Source organism: Anopheles gambiae, chromosome 3, assembly GCF_943734735.2.
Source record: "Anopheles gambiae chromosome 3, idAnoGambNW_F1_1, whole genome shotgun sequence".
In the NCBI taxonomy this organism is placed as follows: Eukaryota; Metazoa; Arthropoda; class Insecta; order Diptera; family Culicidae; genus Anopheles; species Anopheles gambiae.
In genome coordinates, this window is record NC_064602.1 from 43,374,994 (window position 1) to 43,397,544 (window position 22,551).

Here is a 22,551-nt window from a genome sequence, read left to right on the forward strand (position 1 = left end):
ATATCTTCAATTTTTCACCAACCCTCATTTTACTGTATTCAACATGCTGTCAAAAATTCAGACTTTAACCTTTTAACCTCAAATGTTAAAAAAATGCATTAAAACATGTTTGGAGTGCACTCTTGCACGGCGCGCCATACAAAAATCGTTCACCTGCACTTCCGCAAAAACAAACGAACGCAATTGACAATATTGGATAAAACAAATCATTTCAAATATTTTGTTTTCTTTAAAAATGTCGACCGAGATAAAGTAGTTGCCTGAATTATTATTTTCATAACTCGATTGTATTAACCGATTGAAATATGTGTCTGTGGCGATGCACAGTAAAGGAATACAGGGGTTTTACTCGTTAAAAAGACTTTGACACACAGTATAAAGACTTTATCTAGAGTATGAATATGAGTATGAGTATGATGCCTGTACGAATCTACAACTCGCTGAACATGTCTATATAATCCTCGAAAACCCTGTATTGTATGCCACAATATTTGTAACACGTGAAAACCCCTATAAAAACGCTGTTCAGTGGCGCCATCTGGATTTCCAACGCTTAAAACCATGTTTTACAAGTAAATTTACCGTTTTAAACAAGGTTCGACGTGATATATCTCGTAAATAGTACAAAAATGACTTATAATCGTGGTTTGTTCGAGGCCGCCTCATAGTGCACGGTATCCTACATCCGCCACTGGGTCTGAATCTACAAATATTTACCATATCAAATCCCCATCAAGAGGAACTGATTCAATGTCATTGAATAACCCATCCACACTCTATTGATAATTATTATATTACAATAGAAATGATTATTCTTACAAACTGTGAAAAGTTGTCATTTCCAACTTTTGTGGTCAATTGTTTACCTAATGAAGAGTTGTTCATAAGAAGCTTAAGAAACTTCTATCTGAACGATTATCCGAAACTGGACCAAAGAGAGAGATTATTAAATATGCATATTTCAGAGCTCCCTCTTCGTCACAGAGACAGAGGAAAAGTTAAAAAACAAATTGTATACATACATATCCTCGGACCCACCGACTGGGAAAGCTTTCACGTATTGGTAAGCCAGGCGTAGCTGCTGGTATGGGAACGGTTTGTCTGTGCGTGTGCTGCCCATTGAGAAGGCAATAAAAGAGCAGTCCAGCGAAGGGACTACGAATAATACTGTGCATGCCATAGCGTGGAAACGTTTGCCGCTGAAGCCCCGTTTCGTGTGTTTTCAGTTGGACTGCGTGTCTACTAACTTCAACACCACCCACCCAGCTTGGTGGTGGAAACACCGAAGCTTGGTGAGTTCGAATGCATCGCACACACAACAGACAGCCACTACCACTACAACCGGCTGATTGACTGACCATCGCGGGAGCAGACACTCCGTGCGGAACCCAGTGCCCAGTGTGTAGGAGCAACTGCATCCGTCAGTAGCTATTTATACCTCGCGAAGTGCACACTTCAACTTTCCCGACACGTGTGAAGTGTGTGGCGTGGAGATTCGATCGCCGATACGGATATCAACTTGTACGTGATTGCCAAATCGCTCAGGATATTGAAAATATTGTTTTTTCTTCTCTTTTTTTAAATCCTTTTCGCGTGTACAGCTCGATGGTGTGAAACAAAAAAGCCCTTTCCATTAGCAAGCGTGGTAGATGAACTGCTGTTTTGAACATTTCCCGCCAACTACGTTCGGTAGTTACTGGTGCACGTTGGCTGCAAAAGTTGCAAGGGAAAGTGACGGAATCGTGCAAATCGTCCGACGTAACGGCTTTTAGTGCTTTCGTGAGAGTGAATTTATTTTTAGTCTTGTGGGTCGGCAGGTAGTATGTAAACGGGCCTGAAAGTTCGGTGCAGTGCAGTGTTTGATGGTGTTAATAGCTGTTCAATGGCCACCAAACTACCGGCAAACAAAGTTATGCTACCCAACCGTCTGATGGCGTTTGTTGGCACCGAATTTGATGAACCACGCGGAAAGACTGCAATTGTAACAAAAGGGGGAAAACTTTGCGGGCCATACCATAGCTCCTGCCTGCCGACCCCGTACAAGAAGCGAACGGGAGGAACGGTTTTCGCGTGTATGTGCTGATTTTTACCACCTTGCTGCTGCTCAAGCGGACGCATTAACACGTGGCGCGCAAATGTGCGCCTTCCGATCGCTTAGCAAACAATTTGAGCGGATTTGTTTTTATGTCTACTGTTACCTTCTCTCTTCGTTTGTTGCTGAGTGTCAAGGTCTTTGCACGGAAAATTTAGCTACCATAGTTTCCTGCGGGGGAAATTGGAAAAAATGGCATCAAAAGGAAAAGGGGAGGGGGGACGATGCAGTAGATCGATTACAGGTTTCAGTTGCAGCTCTCTAGCCTATTGCATTTCCTTTCTATGATGCATTGAAAATTACGTTGACAATTGTTGTTTAACTTCGATCGATATTGAATGCCAATTTGTCTGTCCGGCACGAAATAATCACGTACACATACTGGTACATGTGGTTCGATGAAATTCAGTGGTTGTATACACCAACAATATCGAGAAAGAAAAGAAGAAGTTTTGATTTTCCTTAAGTTAGTATTTTAAATTTTATTATTCTAAATACATTTGAACTCATGTGGAAGTATTTTAGGTCAATGTCAACCATATTTAAGGATCTTGACTGACCAGTTTGAACTAGATGATAATCTGGTAACGAACTTTGACCACGTTTTGACAACATGCGACCTGTAGAGGACAGAAAGGATTAACAGAACTTTAATCGCTTGCCATCACGATCTATTGAACGACATCCGAGAGTGTCTGGAGTTGACCTTCTCATGCCATGTTCGTTTTATTTCGAAGAGAGCAAAGCCTTCTTGGATTCCCTAGATATAGCAGTAGCCGTGTGAAGTCGTGAGCCACGTGTTAAAACAATTTGGCTATTTAAGTTTCTACTCTACTATTTTAACTCTTTAAGGCGCAAAGCTTACCGACCACCCTATGCTTAGGGCCCATTAGGTTGTAAAATTTATAAGTTTAATCCCATTTGTACCTCCGAAGCTTTAAGCATGTTTAAAATGCTTTGTACATTCTCCTCTTATTCAGTTCTATAATTTCCATTGTCCTATTGAACATTATTGTCCACTTTTCGTTCGATCGTTGAACAATCGTTGGGCCAACCGTCTCCATGCTGTCTCCCCGGATTTGGACGATTATCGATCGGTTTCTGCAAACATAATGATGATGAACATTCTATACTGCCTGGTTGTCTAACAGGATGGACCTGACGGCCCTTCCATTAGCTGCCGATCCACTGTGTGTCTGTCTGAATGCACGATAGACTGCGAATTGTAACCGTGTACTCTCTTTTTGTTTGCCCTCCCATCGATCGATGCACATAACTTGATAATTTATCGAAAAACAGTTATAAGCAATTGTGCATTTAGAGTTCGTACTAAAGCATACCGCGTCTACTACTTACCTACTTACAGGTGAGAACGAACGCGGCAAGTATGCGTGTACGCACACAGCCGTTAAAAAGCAATCAAACTACACCTAACAAGCTATTGGGCTAATATTGACATTAGCAATGTAGGTCCAATTAACAGTGCCCAACCCACTTGGCCCACTAGTTCACCTTCATTCCAGATTTACGATACGCGCAAATAAATGAGACTTTTAAATTAAACGATGCACCTTACCCATTTTCACTTTTCTATTCCCGCAGGTTCCCACCACACCAACACGACACACTATCGAAAAACAATGAGCAGTTGTTTGTGCCGAGCGCATGTAATTAGAAGGTAAACAACATTGCACTACAATACACATCCACACGGTGCCGTTAGTGCCTTACGCAAGCGAACGTGGCTGTTTACTTTTTTCGTAACGGCAAAAAGATGGTTCCGATTTGAAGCTTAGTGACTGTTTGGGGGTGGAAAATCCCTTACTGTACTGTGTGTGTCTGTAAGCTAACCTAGAGTGACTCGTCAATTCCACCTGACATGGTCGGGTAAGCCTAGCTGCACATCATCAAACTCTTCCGTTGCTTTGTTGGGCTGTGCTGTACGTGGGTGTGTGTGTCCGTGTGTGTGTTTGAAGAGTGAAGCTTTTTTGCAAAGGGATCGGCATGGCCCCACTTCCGACATTGCCAGGGCCACCGGCTGCACGGGAACGGCACCATCATCATCATCACCACCACCGCCGAAGAGCACATGGGCTGTACTTCCATTCATCACCACCCAAGGGTAAGTTTGTTTGAAATTGAATGGCCATTCGTCATACTTTGTGTAAGTGAGCAGAAGGGGTGGAGGGGGGGCTTTTTTCGGGTTGCCGCTTAACGCGTATAGATGTATCGATTGGGCGTATGGCGATGGAGACGCCCAGTGATTTATGATTGGCGGGAGAAGTTCCACGTGGCACGTGAGGATTTTTTATCCAGTTGCTAAGAGTTTGGTCGCTAATAGAAGGCAAAACAAATGAGCAAAAGTTGTACAATAAAAAACATAAATTAATGTGTGAAAATTATCACAGAAGCAAGGCAACGGTGCAACCGCACGCAATAAATGCTCTTTTATGAAGATAACTGCAATGTTTTATTATCTTCTATGTTCAACTTATAAAGCGACTTATTAGTTATAAGAGTTAGAATGGAAATTATTGCCTTTTTGTTAGGTCTTCAGTATAAATGATTTGCGACACATATTTTGCTCCAAAATGTTGCATATGGCTGTCGAATTTTACTTGAAATTAGGAAAGTCTTTCGAGGCATTATCACCTTTATGATGAATGTGTGCCACCATTGTGCCCAAGAAAGGTTCAGATTTATGGTAGTATCAGATATACCCGAGATGTTTCATGGTAGTTGAAACACCGCCAGAACCTGGGTTTGGGGTCAAATAGTATCTAATTAATTCATTTTCAAATGTCACACCCATACCATATGACACTTGTTGACAGTCATTACGGTTATTTCGATAACCCAGATACAGCGCCTGAATAATCTATAGCGGCGGCTTTTCGAGACAGTGTTCGAACATTTGCCGGCAAACTGCTGGCGTCATGGACTCGCTCCCATGCAGGCTGAATAATTGATAAAGCTCGAAAATAACACTCCCCGCTGCACACACACAGACATTCGATCAAAAATGGTGTCACACAGCGTGTGTAAAGTGTGTCATTGTGCGCGTACATCGAACCAATACTGACCGGAAATAAATTATAGCGACCAGGGAGAGATAGAGAGAGAGAGAGAGAGACAGTGTCATGCATATACCGTGCTGATGACTATATAGCATCGGCCTTTTTGTTTGTTCGTGCCATATTCCGAACCGGAGTTTGCACCCAATGACTCAGACATGACCGGCCATTTAATCATCCACTGTCACGCCAGTGGGCTGTCCATCCGGTGCAACAAACCGCCGATGATGGCCTCGAGCTTTCGATCAGGGTGTTTGTTTCTACCAAGATTTCGAGGACAGCTGCTGTTGAGGACAAATCAGTAAAATGTGTAGGTGCTTGACGCCCTCTCCTGTTTCGATAATGTCCCAATATTATCCAAGGTGAGGTTGAGCATAGACCTCCAAGAACCCACAGAGCACGCTATTAAGCCGTTTCACGTCAGCTAAGCGGGACGATTCTTAAAATGTCCTTTAATTAGGTTTATTACAAGACCTTGGGAGACGCACGCGCTCCAAGATGATACGAGAGCTGTCATAAACGCGATTATGTGTCAATCATTTCGATTCACCTTTTCATAAACGTCAGACGCACCTCGGAGGGCCTGGCTTGGGGTGTACCACGAAGCGTTCCACGTGTCTGCCAAGCACATTTCCAGTCCAATTTGTAAAAGTCATTCACATCCGAAGGTCATTGGACGGGGCCATCTACGCATCTACACTTGTCGGCTTGTCTTCAAAGTGTCATTCACATACGCCTCGATGGATTGCTCAATCCTACCAGAGACCGTGCAGTGCCGGGTACGATCCTTAGAAAATAATTGCCCACTTGTTTCGAACGTTCGAACCTATCTGCGGACAGATATAAAACGCTTACATTTTTGATACGCTATCGACAATGATTTTGATGGATTGTTTTCTAAATTTGCTTTACTAGACAGACTATTGGATGGAAATTAGAATGTCCACAAAGCTGTACTTCCTTTTACATTTGAGCTACTTTGTAAGAATGACGTCGCCTATTGTATTTGCTGGATGGCGTGAGCTGGCCACTCTATGCAAACAACAATTTACTACGAATCGTTTTCCAGTAATGCTTGCACCCCTGTCTTTGGTCTATCAATACACTATTCCGTCACAACAAATGTAATTTAAAATTATACTGATGGTGGTGGCCGGAACAAGTGGTCAGTTTAAAGAGGGTGTTCCATTCACCTATCTAAACGAAGTATTTTAACTTCAGAGGACAAAACTGATAGCAAAATGTTTCTTACGTGTTTTTAAATATAATCGTAGTTGTAACAAATGATTTAAAGAGATTGTTTTGAACGAACATATTTGAGATTTTATTTATGTATGTTGGCTCGTTACTATTAGGCTGTATGATTTGCGTCAAACGCCTAAATGTAGGCAACATAACCGTCGTCTGAATTCGTACAACAAAACGCCGGAATGTATGTAATATTATTTACGTGTTAATAAAAACTTTACCCGTAAATGCAAGGACTAAACCTTTTCAAAGGCGATGAAATGTCTTGAGAGTAAATGCTTTCGAAGAGTCGAATGCAGTTAGTAGCCTTAAAGTCTATATTAAAAAAAGGAAATCTAGTCAGCACACGATAAATGCCGATGCCGCCATGTGGTGATCAATACAAACAAAACTAGGCTGCGATTGGCTTAAGAATTGCTAGATGTACAGTGACAATTCAAATAACCCTTTATAAAAATTCTTCCTTTTCCCTATTCTAAATAGTGGTAGATGTGAAAAATAATTTCTGATCAGCTGATGACATGACAAAATATTTCATCTCAGATTTCTTCATCACATCTGGATTCAGATTGCATAGTGGGCTGGATGGTTTTAATTAACTTTATGTGTTAAATCTTTAAAACGATAAATTGTTTGAAAGTTATAAATTTACCATCAAAAGAAGTAAACAGTTGCTACAGACACACACATAATGTATACCCTTATATATCAGTCAGTATCGTAGCAAAGCTGTCAACTTGCACGACTTCAGTACTTGAATTTAAATTCCACATGGACCGAGACCCTACACATATAACTGATAATCCTGTTTGGTAAACCATTAAATAATAAACCAACTCCATTGACTAGACCTACCATCCAAGTGGCTCATGACAGGCCTAGATCAACCACGATTTCTGAGACAAATAAGAAGAAGAAGAAGAAGAATATTCTTACGTATCATGAATAAGCGTTAAGGTAACCTAACATTTTATGTGATGTAATCTTTCCAATTTTCCGGATTTTAATAAAATTCTTAAACATCATCCTGGTTTAACTGAACTAGTTAGTCCAAAAAAACAAACTGAGACTAGTATAGGTGTCCCTACTCTCTCGCACATTATACTGTACGGGAGGAAGTATACTATTACGTCGATCAATTACGATCGCTACGATCGATTCCAATCTTGAGCAATCAGCTTCTGACGTGAAACAATTCCTCCTGTTTTCGCTCTTAAATCCCATTGATTTTAAACAGCTTTCTACCTTATCCAGCAACACGTCACACACTTTTCCGCGAAAAGACATATCCGTGCATACACCAACCGTCACGCCATGCTTCTTCCATGCAGTTGCTTACACCTAACACCTTCTAATACGGATGGTACCGAGACTGCAATAAAAGTGGCTGTTACAGTCGAATCAAACAATCGAACCGTAATCGACGCAAAACCCGGCAAGGACAAAGCACCTTTTTGTTGGGTGAGTTAGCTACTAGGCTTTACTTAGACACGAAAGGGACACAGGGGTACACCCCGCGCAAACACGCGCGTGTCTACCATACTGTCCACGGGAAGGGGAGATGACACGCAAAATGCAACCTATATAGCTAAAGGAAGAAGAAGGGGCACCCTCGGAGCAGCCTGGTAAAACCCTAAAAGCCACCCCTTGACGAATAAATTATATCTTTTGGGGAAATCAATTTCCAATCTATCAAACCTGTACTGTGTGTGCGGCGGCTTCGGAACGGAATGTGGAGGAAATAGATTCTTACGCCTCCCGCGTTGTCCGTGTAATAATGGTTGACGCCTCGCGCTTCGTTCGTTTCCCAGCCACACCTCCAGCTGCATCGCATCGCACCTTCACCGTACCAAGTACCAAGTCAGACGCAGACGTTACATGGCCATGCCGTGTAATGGTACGCCCCAGTCTAGTTCTGTCCGTTGTCGGTTCTTGACGTTGTTTCGAACGACTTTGACGTGCACACACATACACGCACACACACGTCGTTTGGCGGCTACAGAATAGTGAAAGTTGCAGCTTGCCACTTACTCACGTGCTGGATACTAAACACCTTGATCCAGATGTGTGAGTGGTGCAATAAGGAACTATAAAATTTAAACCCTCCATCGATCTGTCGTGCGTGAAGAAGTTTTACTTTCTACCAACTTGACTAAGGTCTCGGTACAGACTCGAGTCGGTTTTTTTTGTGTTGCTGTTTGTATGTGAGTGCTTGTCTAGTGTGTGTCATGTGTTTTCGGTTCTCATGACCTATTTGTTGCCTCATGTTTTCCCTCCATTGCCACAACGCATTAAACACTCATTGCGCTGATGTGTCTATAGGTCTGTGGTCCATTTGAAGCGTTTAAAAGGATCACCTGGAGGAGTGAGAACAAAAAACAAACACATTCCACCGTGGAAAGCGAGTGTAGTAAGTGTGCTAGCGCGTTGATGAGGGTTCGTCAATGGACAGTGGAAATTTTGTTTGTGTTACAGTTTAATTGATGAATTATTGATACCTCTTGGAGTTGGAATGAGAGCGAAGTTTGTGCTTTGTAGATGGATTTCGTGTACAGTGTTCTAGTGGTTTAATGAGACAATACTGCTTACTATCGAGGAATTCTGTTTTAAAAGGTTCAAATTAACAGAAGGGTAAGATGTGACTTGAAGGGAGCCCGTTTGATGATCGTAGATGAAGATTGTAGATCAAGTGTTTCGCTCTGAGTTGATGTTCGAAGATGTTGCAATCTCTATGCATGTTTTAAACTAAATCTTCAAATTTTTTAACGATTAAAATAACAAAAATCTACAAAAACCATTCTAAATGGCTCATCACTTCAAGTTTACTAACGCATTATTGTACTCTTCCATACTTCTACGACTGCAGTGCTCCAAATGAACAACCACCTAGCAGCAAAGGAAAATGACTACCGGAGCAGGGACGGTAATAATGACCCATTCCAGTGCCGCGGCACACCATCTGACCGATCGATCGATACACATTTCCTAACCTCTTTGCTTCTACACCTCTGTTCTATCTTTTCACCTCACATTTCCCGCACCCGCATAGCGATCAAACCATCGAGCATTCGAATATGGTTGCATCACAAACAAATGGGCAAGCTGGCGAAGGTGCTATGGGCCGGCCAGGGTATGCGTTTGCGGACGGAAACTTCACACCATCCACGTATGAAACGGTTCCTCGAATGTGTCCCCCATGTCATGGTAGGTTTGAGGCGTAACTGAACCTCCGTTAAGTGAAACGGTCTACTATACACTGTCCCCTGTTGCACTGTTCTCTGCAGGGAGTTATCAAGGATATTCATCAGGCCGTAATAGACAACGATCTGGATGTGCTGAAGGAAAAAACCGCACCACCAGCGCCGAGAGTGATTCTTACCAGCAAGGACGCGAACGGGTTGACACCGCTACACAAAGCCGCCGGGCTAGCGCACACCCAGATTGTGGAGTACATTCTGTCCGTGTGGCCGAGTTTGTCGTCAGATGAGGATCATACCGGCAAGACTCCGCTCCATTGGGCGGCCAGTGCGAAAAATAATGCACGTAGCTTTAATCTACTCGTGCAGGCAGGTGCAGACGAAACGGCACTAGACGATGTGAGTGACGGGAGTGAGCGAGTTCGATCGATGCCAAGGGTTGGGCCTACTAATATCACAACTCTCCTCATCCATTGGTAGCGCAACAAACCGGCGGAACATTACAAAAACAAACCGGGCGACATTGACCGATCACTGCTGGCCGTCATCCCGGAAGCGCCCCGAATTTCGCAGCAGGGTTTCCCGGCCTACTTCGACTGGGCCATGTTCACGCTCCCGGATGATTCCGATGAGGTAGCTTACGGTGTGTTGCAGGCTTTGCTATAGCCCGATTTCTTACCACAAACCCCCCCGGCAAACAAAACCAACCAACCAACCCACCGCTCCCCCTCCACTTCCCACTTCTGGGTCTGGGATTGGGCGTTGGGTGTGGGGTTTTGTTTCTCTTCTTGTTTCTTTTCTTTTTTCGTTCCGTTCTTCCGCCACTTCCGGTTGATACAACGCACACCTTGCATCGCATGCTCGCAGGGTTCACAGCCAACGCGAATGAAACCGTTTCTTTCGCAGAATAATCTTCTGGATCCGGACGGCGGGCAGGAGGGTGGGTTGGCAGGCGGGGCGGCCGACACGGTCAGCAAATCGAAATCGGTACACAACCTCACTAACGGTGTGCTGACCGTGCTGGGCCAGGAGCGGGGCGTGAATGGAGAGGACAGGTAGGTTTGTCTTGTCTGCACGATGATGATCCTCACTTTGAGCGGGAGGCATTTATGAACGATTATTATGGTTGCATTTGTTTTATGTAAAAGCAGCGTGACTAAAGGGAACGCTGATGAGGAGCAAGCGGATGCGCAGGACGATGCCAATGGTGGCCAGGATGTGGATGAGAAAGAGCTCGGAGGAGAAGAAACATCGGACAAACAGGTAACATTTTTGCACTGATGGATTTGTTTTTCGCGGAACTGATTTGGATCGTTTTCCATGTTCCTTTATTGTTTATTTTTAATTTCCTGTCTTCTTTTGATACGTCACTGTTATCGTCCATGTCTCTGGAGCGTGTTTCATCGCAATATCCTGTTGATTTTGTCCTCTTGTTGAAGGGCTTAAAGAGTGTCATACCGATTGCATACATTTAGGCGCATAAACGAAGGAAAGGAAATTGTATTAATAAGACTTAGGTTTGAATATTTTTGTTTCTTTTTATTTGATCTATTTTTGTCTTTTGAAGGACTACATTTGTTCAATAGCTTCTCGTTTGAACATATCTCAGAGTTCATTGTTAGTCATAATTCTTCAAGCTAGCTGAAACCTTTTAATTTTAAACAATGCGAACGATTCAACCCAACATTGAGATGAATGTTATTAACATTAAGTTACACCTTGTGTTACAGTCCTGGTATAGATTATTTGTCATTTAGATTTGCCTATAGCAACAGGCGATGTTAAACTTTCTAGCTAATGTGTTTAGATACCGTCTCGAGGATCGTGTTTTAGGCTGTACATGCGCCAACCATCAACCACCACAACAGTTACACATCAACTTACAAAAACAAGCCAAAACCAAATCAGTACTGGTGCGGGTGTAGTGACTCGATGTAAGCGTGTCTGTTGCACCATTAGTTTTCCTTCTACTTTCCTTACTACTTTTTTGAACTTCTATTTATTCCCCTCGTTTTAACTGTATCTATCTGTGTGTTATGGTGTGCATATGTGTCATGGGTTTGCATTTGTGCACCGAAACTGTACATACTGGTATAACTGTCGGAATGCCTAGGAACAAATAGTGTGTCAATTTGTCTACTCCACAGGATGGGACGCTAGTGGAGCATGAAGAGCAAATTAGCACTCCACCGGCAGGACCCGACGATACCGATGCACCGTTGGATGTATCGAGCGCAAAAGTAGACGATGGTGGTGGTGATGATAGCGTTGATGATGCACAAGAAATACAGCAAACAGAGCCTGAGGCTGATAGCGCTGAGGGAGTATCTGAGACAAAGAATGTAACAGGTGCACCAGTTTCAGATGCTCCGAATGCTGTTGCTAAAGAAAATAATACGGAAAACGGTCACACCGAGAATGGGGTAACGGTGGAAGAAGAGGATCAAACAAATAATGATACTGTAGCAAGTCGCAATACTTCTGCTAAAGAAGCAAACACTGACGAGTTGGACAACACGGCTGAGGTAGAGCTTGAAAAGGAGACCAATTCTGCGTCTGCTGCACTGGAAGAAGCAGAAGTTTCTAGGGACAGTTTGGAGCAGGTCATACCGAAAGATGACGACATTGAGCTGGATAGTCTTGGAAAGGATTTAGAGCCTGAAGAGCCACTACCGGATGCGGCAAGAGTGACCTCTGCTGAGTCCGACAAGAATTCGGAGCAGATGGACTCGCAACCCAATTCTCGGGCAACTACTGGGAAGAGTATCAAGTCCACGATCACAGTGACTGATCAAGATGACATTAAAGAGCATGTCAGTAGAAACTCTTCAGCAACTGCCGTCTCGAATGGTCGCCCAGATACTGCCTCAAATGGGAACATGAATGGCAATGTTGAGCCGAACGATACCCCGGAAGACATGGGTGACCAAGATGGGTTAACATCTGCTGGAAGCGAACGACCAGAAACACGCGGTATATCAGCTCACCGTACGTATCCTAACTCGGCTAAAGAACCAACTTCACCAGTATCGCGTCCAATAAGCCGTGCCGAGGTGGAAACCATCTCTCGAGCGGCTTCTTCAACGCTTACCCCAGGACATACACCGGCGAAGTCATCTCGCTCGTCCACTCCTTATCGGAAAGCGTCGATTGGATCACGAAAGTCAGTGAACTCGGCCGTGGGAAGCGCTGCACAGAACGAAACTCACGATGGTGCGAATAACCACGGTGATGATGATGATGATGATAATTCGGAAGCGAACGATGACTCGAATAATGCAGACGTGAAGATCGCTAGTTACCGTACGCCCGACGAGGTATAGATGTTGTTCTGTCCTTTGAATTTGATGAACCACCTCCATCGATCGCCCAGCGTTGGATGGTGAAGCATTTGTATTGTTTTTTGTTTTGGAAGAGAAAAAAAACTCGGGCGCCACTTGGTGGATTGGTCCTGTTTTGTTTAGTATGTAGATTTTTGAACAAGTTGAATGAATTATTGTGCTGCAAAAATTAGAAAATTGGTATGGGAAATTAAACCCTGAAACAAACAATTGGTTATAACGAATTGTTCATGTTGACTTCATTGACTCGTTAGAATAGATCGTAGAAAAAGAATACAGATTTACAGTGCACTTTAGCAATAGACAGCAGAGTTAATAGAAGATGATAATCATATTAGCTGCAAAGTAGTACAATCAAGCTTCAACAGAACTCATCACAGCTAATTCTTGGCCAGGAATAAATCCTCCAAAATTTCATAATTTTCAGTTCAATCTAAATTTCTTGTTTTTTCATAAATTAGCACACTTGAAAAAGATGAAAACAGTATTAAAATGATGAAAAACTCACATCCCAAAGTGGAAAATCAGCTGCAGCATACAATTCGCGATCAATCAGTAGAACGTTTATATTTGTGTACGTGCGTGCCTTTTGTGTGTTTTATGTCACAAGTGAGTCAGTGTGTGTGTGTGTATGTGTGCATGTGGGTACGTGTGAGTATCGAGGGATGGCTTGAGGGATTGTTTGTAGTTTATTTACTTCAATCATGCCACCACCTTAAGTAGGCTTACAAACTGTTAACACACATATCTGCTAGTGCGCTTGCTCATTAACCGTAGTAGTTCTTAGTACATTTCTCTATTGTGTCTGTGTGTTTGCTATCGTACACATTATGAAAAGTAATCCGTATAACAACATTAAATCACACACAAGCGAAAGGGTTTGAAAAGAATGGAAATGTATTGAAATTCTTGCAAAACAAATGAAAAGTATCAGATGATTATAGTGATCGACCAAGCTCACCAAGACGAACAGTATATGATAGATGTACTAAAAGTTTGGGAATAGATAGAAAAATTTAAGCGAGAATGAGATAGCGAGAAGCAGACACATTGGAATAGAAAGAGAAAAAAAAGAAAATGAGAGAAAATTTATTAAGAGAAAGAGCGAGTGTAATGATCGTTTACTACATTTCTACACTATTTTGTATCCGTGTATTCGTTTGTCGATGTTGGTTTTTCCTCAAATATAGTATGAAGCATTTCATGTAACACGTCTCGTTTGTTTTGTTTGTTTTACTCTGTAACACCACATTGTTTCGCATATTGTTGCATGGCTGATTTCATTGCTCGTTTCCCTTTTTCATTTTCGAAGTACACTGTGATGCTGGCGTGTGACGTGCTTTTATACACACACACACACTTTGCTCTCCTCTATTTGCGTTACTTCTTGTGCAAGAGTCGGTGAACGTCTCCTGTTGGACACCTGCACACACGTGTCGGAGCATTTAGCGATTACTAATGTGGACGATATTATTCTTTTATCTTCCATTGATTGTACTGGATTGCAATTCCATATCTGTCTCAACTGTCGTTGGGGATCAATTTCAATACCTGTTTGCGACAAATCGGGGACGAACTCATTGATAGAACGCTACTTCTGAGCAACTTCTAGAGAAGACTGCCGAAACCCATCCCGATCAACCAGAGCTAGAAGACCCGCCGCAGGCTGTCGATGAAACTTCTTCAGCTAAAGAAGAGCCAATGGCACGTACCGAAATAGAGACGGTGACTCAGTCAGCTACATCGACTCAGTTAGCCACTGCGGCCGCTACGGAAGCCTCCAGCCAGGTGCTGGAGATTGAAGGAACGGTACAAGGAGAACCGGACCAAGGACAGCTACAATCACAAAACGATCCACCCGTCGAACATGACGATCAACCGAATGTAATACCCTATTTCTTGATGTTCGGTAGTGTTTGCCTTTCGAAATGTGTGTGTGTATTTGTTTGTGTTCGTGTGAGTTAGTTAGTTATTAGCTTGTAAACTCAAGTCACCTCTAAAAATGGCGCATGTACCACACTGCTTTCATTCATTGCATGTTACTTTAGCTTCCTGCCGAATGAACCGCACACATGTTCGTATGGCTTTGCACCAAAGCGATCATTGGCACAGTGTTTAATTATTAACGTCGTATCGATCGTCCCTCAAACCATGTGCCCATTTGTTACGTGTTATTTGTTATTTTACTATATTTGTGGAAGTTTTGGTTTGGTTTACTCTATTTTTTTGTTTCTTCTCTTCTGTACCAATTTTTCTTTTACACAGTTGCAGCAAACGGTGCAGGATGCAATCGACTCTGCCGATCTGGAGCAGCTGGCTGCAATTGTGCTGAATGGCGAGGGAAAGCAACTGATTGGGCGGAAATCGGATCAAACCGAAATACAGGCTTTTCTCGACAATGTCCCAGCATACATGGTAAGGCTTTCAGTTGTTTTTATTTATTTTATATGAAAGTATATCCTCTTCTTCTATGCCACTACAACCGTTGTCGGTCAAAGCCTGTCCTGTACCACTTGTGAGGTTGGCTTTCAATGACTTATTCATTACCATTAACAGGATAGTCAGTCTTACGTATGGGGACACGTTCCATTTGGGGCTTGAACTCATGACGGGCATGTTGTTAAGTCGAACGAGTTGACGACTGTACCACGAGACCGGCCGAAAATATCTTAGTTTTTTCTACAAAATAGAAAAATTCTAGAAAATTTCATCTCAAGACCTAAATTTAATTAAGCAGAACGCTTAGAATGCGTACAGTTTAATAATGATCTTGCACAGTTGCTACAAACTAGGTACAAACTATCCTAAACCGAAGCAGCAAACAATATTCGTGATTTACTATGCTCTAATGGATATTTAATTTGTCTTGTCTCATTAGCTATTGTATCGCATCTACATCACCCTAACACCCCATACTCCAGCTCCCTATCATACTTCTTCTTTTTTCCTCTTCTTTCAGGGTAAAATACGACGTGTCCATCTGGCAGCACGCGAGGGAAGCCTGCGTGATTTACAGTCCGCACTGGATAGACGCAAATTTGCCACGGCAAAGGACGAAGTATCGCCGCACGGTGCAACACCCCTGCACGTGGCGACAATATTCGGTCATGCAGGTACGGGTCCAATCGTTCGGTCATTATGGTTCGTGGCATGAGCTGAGTACCTGAACCCGTGGGGATCCATGTTTTTAAGGATAGAGAGGGTCATTGAGAGCCGGGGCTGATGCACGACGTCTCAACCCCGTCGCTTTGCCTAGCGACACCCCAAGCCCGATTGGCAGTTCGATTGTTTATCGATCGATTTACATGAATACATGGCTTCCGTTCCACTTTTCCGTTGACAATCAACTCGTGGCGAAGGCACACTGCGTCGTGCTTTTCACGCGATGCATACCTAACGAGGCCACCGAAGGACACCGAGCACCAGCAAGCGTTAGCGTGTCGTCAGTCACTTTTGTGTCATAATTTACTACTCATCCTTTTTTGCGCCTTTGTCAGCGGGAAGTGCTTAGAGCACCCGTTTTCTAATGTGTCTTCAGTCGTAAGCCGTAAGAATACGACGTGTCTTCAGTTGTTACCATTTCCTTGCCCAGCACGGACGAGCGTACGAGCAGCCTGGGGCAGCATGTGTACCGCACCCAACGATATAAACGGTGCAAAAGAAAACAAGAAGAAAGCAACACCCTTTGGATTAATAATTACAAAACACTAACATTTGGCTTTTCGTTTCATTTTGCCCCATTCCCGCTCTTTCCGTAGGCATCGTGCGGTATCTGGCTGGCCGGTTTCCCGAAACGCTCAGCGCAACGGATGACGATGGACGGACGCCACTGCATTATGCGGCCACGCTCAAGGACAATGGGCACTTTTACAATCTCCTAACACACCTGGGCGCCAACCCGAAGGTGGAGGATAGTGTGAGTATGGAGAAGTTGTGTGCGTTTAATCATTCAACATGGCTGCAGTGCTGCTATGCACCATCCGAGAAAGCGATCGTAACGTTTAATTTGAAAACTTTCATCTAGCTGAAAGTATGTAAATTATACGTTTCCCCACTGCATGGGGCGACATTTCACGTGGAAATAAGAAAGAAGGAAGAGAAAGTAATTGAACTCAACCTACTAGTTTTCAATTGGAAACATAAAATATGCATTCTAGCACTAGCATCAATCGAATGCAGCAAGAACCGTTCCGTACAACGGTTTACCGATCGATGTAGTCCTACGCCACGAACACTATGCATCTAATCGCTGCCTCTCATTCCGTTTCGATCAGTTGAACCATTCGGCCGAATACTATCTCGGACACGTGCAGTCGCAGGGTATCCTTTCCCATCGGCAACTATTGCGCGACTATGGTGCCAAGGAGGAGCTCGCCGATGAGATGCTGAACGATCAAGGTGAGCACGGATCAAGGTTGCGCTGCGAATACGCCCAGCAAACTGTGTCCCGTAAAGCGTAATGTGTTTTTGTTTAGCATTTTCCTCCCCTTCATCGTTCCTCGAAAACGTGCAATCGTTTCCTCTCTTCCGTCTTACGATATGTGGCAGTGTGACCTAGTTTTACACATCGCTATTACCGCGAGTAGTTCTTGTTTGTTTTTGTTTTTTGGTATGTGCGCCATTGTGAAGTAAAGAAGGTGATGGAGAAAGGTGGATCAATTAGATCTTATTTTTGGTGGTTTATCTAAAAATGTCTGTTTTTAGCCTTACCTTAATGTATTCTAACTTGGTCATGGACGTTTTATTTCCAAAACTAAAGTGATCACATTATTTTAACTTGTAACACGCAATGGCGCACAATGGGCCTTTAGTTTGCGATTGCAATCCCTGGCACAATATTCGAGTAACTGCAGTGCGAACAGCGGTAGAGCCTTGTTTTTTTGGAACGTTGCTTTTGCTTTTTGAACATCATTCATGCCATTTCATTATGTTTCCCCCATCAATCAACTATTAACAGATTAGTTCTTCTTGGATAATTAGTACACCACCCGCAGTTGGTTCTTATTTACGAAACCCCCCGCATGACATTTTAACCCCGAGTTCCAGTTGCTTAGTAAACATTCAATTCCTCCTCAATCCGATACGCCCCACCCTGGACAATCAATCAGTTCCAGACGATCTGCATAGTGCCCGCCGGCCGCTCGACGACGTCGACACGCTAACAACGCTGGAGCGATGCTTCAAAATCATCCACGAACCGATCGACGATCTGATGATAAAGTCGGTCGGCCTGCCTACCAACAGTGTGCCGGGCAGTGCGTCATCGCTCCGCATCTTGATCACCTCCTATCTGGCCCGCTTCCTGAAGCGCAGCGTCTTCGACAAGGTGAAAAAGCGCCAAACCCGGCTCGATCACAATCTGTTCGATCTGATCTGGCCCGCGATGAAGAAGGCGACCAAGGAGAAACGGTTAGACGAGGACCTGAACGTCGGTATCGTCATACCGGACTACGATGTGTTCGTCGTGTTCCAGGAGTTTCTGGTGCCACTGATCAAGGATGTACACTGCATGGAGGGAACGCAACCGCTGATGCCACATCCGGCAATGCAGTTCTTCCCACGGTACGCGATCAACGATCAGCAGCCGGATGCTGCCGCCTCTCCGACGGCCAGTAACAATGGGAACATACTGCGCGAAAATCCGGACAGTGTGCAGCTCAATCTGGACACGTCCGGGAAGTATATTACGGGGTGTGTGATCGAGTGTGCCAGGAATTTAGATGCGTACGAGTTCCCGCTCAATCTCGGTATCGCTCAGCTCGAGCAGGTGGAGCGCCTGATCACGGCGCGTGTGCTTTCGATGGACTTTGTGCACGCCACCGGGGAGACGGAGCTGGGCACGTACTACAGCATGAACGAAATTTTGGAAAATCCGTCCGAAATTCGTACAATATTAGCCACCAATGGGCTGCTCATTCCGTTGCTGGATCACACGGATCCATACCAGACGGCCGAATCGATCGCCATCAATGGAAGGTATTGGCCGTATGGGCGCGGCGTGTACGTCAGCGTCGACGGCAGTCTGGTGGTGTGGGTCAACGCGCAAGACCACCTGCGATTGCTTTGCTGCACCGGAAGTAAAGATCCTGCGGCGATCGGTGCCGCCTACTCGAAGGTCGGCCGTGCCATGAACTTTCTGGAGGAATGGATCCTGTTCAAGCACAGCTACTTCCTAGGCTGTCTCCTATCAAGGCCCTCCTTTCTCGGCACCGGTCTAAAGTTCACGCTAACGCTTGTGCTACCTCATCTTTGCAAGGAGAAGGAAAATTTGCGCCACCTGTGCGTCGTGCGCGGATTGCAGCTCTTCACTGGCGATGGCGACGGACCGACGGTGCGGATGTGCAACATGCGCAGCCTAGCTCAGACCGAGTGGCAACTGTTTCAGGACTTTAGCAGTGCCATCACGAACGTGGTGGCGCTCGAGAAGGAACTGTCCATGTCGAACTCGTTGCACATTGCGGCGACACTGTTGCGCATCTTTCGTAAGAAAAAGCACAGCCTGGCAGCGGACGGTGCCGTACCGCAGAACTGAGCATGTGTCCTGTGTGTATGTGTATGCTCCCGTACATGGCAAGGATGAGCACCACAACCTCTCTCCCAAAAACACACCGGTCTTCTAGAATACTGTCCGCATACCGGTGACAGCGTAGCCACGTGACGGCGAGCAGTTTGAACCATTTCGTGCTGTTTGTTGCGCAACTAGTGCGCTTATGTTGCCTTGCCGTACCGAGTACAGAGTAGTAGATGTAGTAGTACATCCCTGTGGTAGTTAAAGCAAAATGTATCAATGTTTCCAACCTTACTCTACTGTCCCGCGTATTGCGGATTTTTGTGAACGGAAAACAGATGTAACGCAACCGCTAGTTGCCGCCTCAGCTTAGTTGGCTGTATTCTCTCACTCCTCCACCCCTCCATCGTTACCTTAGTAACGCAGTGGTAGTCCTTCCCATGCATGCAAACCCGGCCAAAGAAAGACAGAGAAAGAAGGAGCTCCACCGATCGAGTGCGATCGTAAACGGAAGAGAAGGACGCAAGCAAGACTGACTGACATACCAATAATTCCCGGGTTAGTAGTGATTGCCATTGTGGTGGCGATAGGCAATAGTTAGCCCCCTATTGTTTCTTTTTTTATTTGTGCATTCTTTTTTCCTTGCTCGCGCAAATTATGTTGTACCCAAATGTGTGATGAGAATTCGTTATTATTGCTGTTCTATTATGTGGAGTTGTGTGTCAAGGCAAGCAAACCTGAGTGCCTGGTGTGTAACATGACAGAGAAGGTCATCGCAAACAACTTTAACAGCTGTCCTATTTCTACTTCCTGCTCCTTCTTTCTGTCTGTCCTTTCTATCTGTCTCATTTCACCGTACCGCTTTCAGGGCTCATTGCTGTACATTGTTACAACTAAAGATTCTCCCCATACAAGCTGATGTAACTATTTCTTTTAGAAACAATAATCTACCTTTATCTTTTTCCACGGTTGGCGCTACTTAGAAATAGCATAGTCTACAGCGTTACATAGAGTAGCGATTATACATGACACCATCCATACAACCATGGTAGATGCGCAAACCGATGATTTCTCATTATGATTTGCATTATTTCTTGTAGTTCAGACCAACACGTTTGTTAGAAATTATCTTTTCCGATTTTAACACACAACGTAGAAATGCTTTTGTTATTTTACTGTGTAAATGTGTTCTTTTTTATCGATACAATGCTTCTGTTTCAAGCGGAATATAAATATAATTGTCCCATTTTTCCGTTTTTCTTCCTAAAACTAGGCGAGCAACAGGTTGAGATTCCTTTATTCCGTACTGAGGAAGGACGATACCTAGCAACGTGTAAGTGCCATGAAATGATCTAAAGTACACAAAATGAACTAAAAACACTAAGATTTGCTATCATTCATACCTACACAGCTCTGGGCGATCCTCTCATCAAAGGGCTAACGGAGATCGCCAACAAGCGACCCGCTGATCCGATCACCTACCTAGCAAACTATTTGTTCAACTTTGCCAATCAAAAAACTAAAACCGATCACAAGGAGGTGGATAACGATTCGAACAACAACTTGATCGAGGGTTCCGTAAGACAGCCGTCCGAAAAGGAGTTGGAAAGTTCAAGCAATCAAACCGCTGCTGTACTGGAAACCATCGCACAAGCGCCTGTGCCTGTGCAACCGATGGAGCCAAACGTTCGGGAGGAAAGTCAACCATCACCGGACGAACCGGACATGATTGCGGCACCATCGGACGATCGGGTATGAATGAAGGATGACAAGCTGCAGGTGACAATTTAACAATTTGATACGTACGCAAAATTTTCGCAGGATGAGCATGGCCAAAGTATGCTGCATTTTGCGTGTGCCCGATCGCATGGCAGAAATGCACTGATTCAACTGATCGAAGAGTCGGGCACCAACATAACCTATCGTGATGAGCTGTACCGTACGGCTAGGGATGTGGCGCTGCAAGCGACACAGCCAGACAATGCCAAAGAAATTGATCGTTACATTATCGGACTGGTGGCAAAAGGTAGGCAATATTTATTTAAAACAGTTAGCAATTAACAAAATACAATATAATCTTTCATATAACCTATTTTACAAAAAAAGGTGATCTTGAAGCGCTAAACAGTATGCTTCTGGAAGGATACGATCACATTATGGATGTTGCTGCACCCGACGGGACCACCATCGAACAAGTGGCTAGCTCCCGTGGCCATCAGGACATTGTCCGTTTTCTCGAAGGCATACGTAACTTTGAGGTTAGCTAATGTTACTAACCAATAAAGCTTAATGTTCGTGTGATTAAGATTACCCAACAAAACTGTCGGTTCTTTTAGGAAAATCGTGAAAATTTGCTCAGTGCCATAAGACAGAAGAAGTTTGAAGCTGTTGTAAATCTCACGAAATTACCGGATGGAGCCAAACTTGTGCGTGCAAAGAATTATTATGGTAGGTTATGATTGTAAACAAAAACCAATTTGAATTGATCTCATGAGACATCAACTTTTTTTTTTAAGGTCGCTGTTCCCTGCATATAGCTGTACTGATGGAAAACGAAGACATCGTCGACTATTTAGCCAGCAATTTTAAGGCAGCGCTCAAGATTGGGGACAATGTAAGTGCAATTTAGTGGCAAAATGGGTCAGTTTTCACACGACACTACTTTCCGCTTGTAGCTGGACCGTACTCCACTGCACTACGCCATGGGAGTTAGCAACGTGGAAGCGTTAAGTCGTATCCTCATCAAGAATGGCGCCAAGCGTGTGCTGAAGGACTTGAAGGGCCGGCAGCCGAGCTACTATTTCATGAACAAGGCGGACATTTTGCGCCTGCAGGAAGAGGAAAAGGAATGAAGCAGTTGCGGTCTGCGAGCAATCAATTGAATTTATTGGATTAAAATGTTTGTTGTTAGAAAATCTGTTTATCCGTTTCTGGTAAATCGAGTTATGGATGTTTTGTGGTAGTACAATTCTTTTCTATATGTTGAGTAAATAGTTTCATGGCAATAAAATCGTTTCTGCGATAGTTGGTTTCTGTTAAAAAAAAATCTTTTCCTGTTGCGTTTCAACCGTCCTGGAGGAATAAAAATTCG

The 22,551-nt window shown here is 44.0% G+C and overlaps 1 protein-coding gene across 12 annotated transcripts; it reads left to right on the forward strand.

The window, feature by feature from the left end:
* Positions 1–1,189: 1,189 nt before the first annotated feature.
* Positions 1,190–22,523, forward strand: LOC1279236 (arginine kinase). 12 transcript variants are annotated; one of them, XM_061655335.1, is made up of 21 exons: positions 1,330–1,521; positions 3,695–4,214; positions 9,281–9,337; positions 9,464–9,618; positions 9,699–10,010; positions 10,092–10,244; positions 10,479–10,666; positions 10,760–10,874; positions 11,759–12,928; positions 14,540–14,836; positions 15,218–15,367; positions 15,912–16,065; positions 16,711–16,868; positions 17,227–17,350; positions 20,734–20,793; positions 20,872–21,212; positions 21,282–21,486; positions 21,567–21,718; positions 21,797–21,908; positions 21,977–22,074; positions 22,136–22,523. In XM_061655335.1, the coding sequence occupies exons 2-21, from the start codon at positions 4,097–4,099 to the stop codon at positions 22,310–22,312; spliced, it is 4,296 nt and encodes a 1,431-aa protein (XP_061511319.1). In that variant the 5' UTR covers positions 1,330–1,521; positions 3,695–4,096; the 3' UTR covers positions 22,313–22,523. The 12 variants fall into 12 exon arrangements, with proteins under 12 accessions (XP_061511316.1, XP_061511321.1, XP_061511325.1 ...); XM_061655332.1 differs by lacking the exons at positions 1,330–1,521; positions 21,282–21,486; positions 21,567–21,718; ... (1 more) ...; positions 21,977–22,074; positions 22,136–22,523 and adding exons at positions 1,190–1,292; positions 18,061–20,018 and having other exon boundaries at positions 20,872–20,906; XM_061655331.1 differs by lacking the exons at positions 21,282–21,486; positions 21,567–21,718; positions 21,797–21,908; positions 21,977–22,074; positions 22,136–22,523 and adding an exon at positions 18,061–20,018 and having other exon boundaries at positions 1,314–1,521; positions 20,872–20,906.
* Positions 22,524–22,551: the final 28 nt, after the last annotated feature.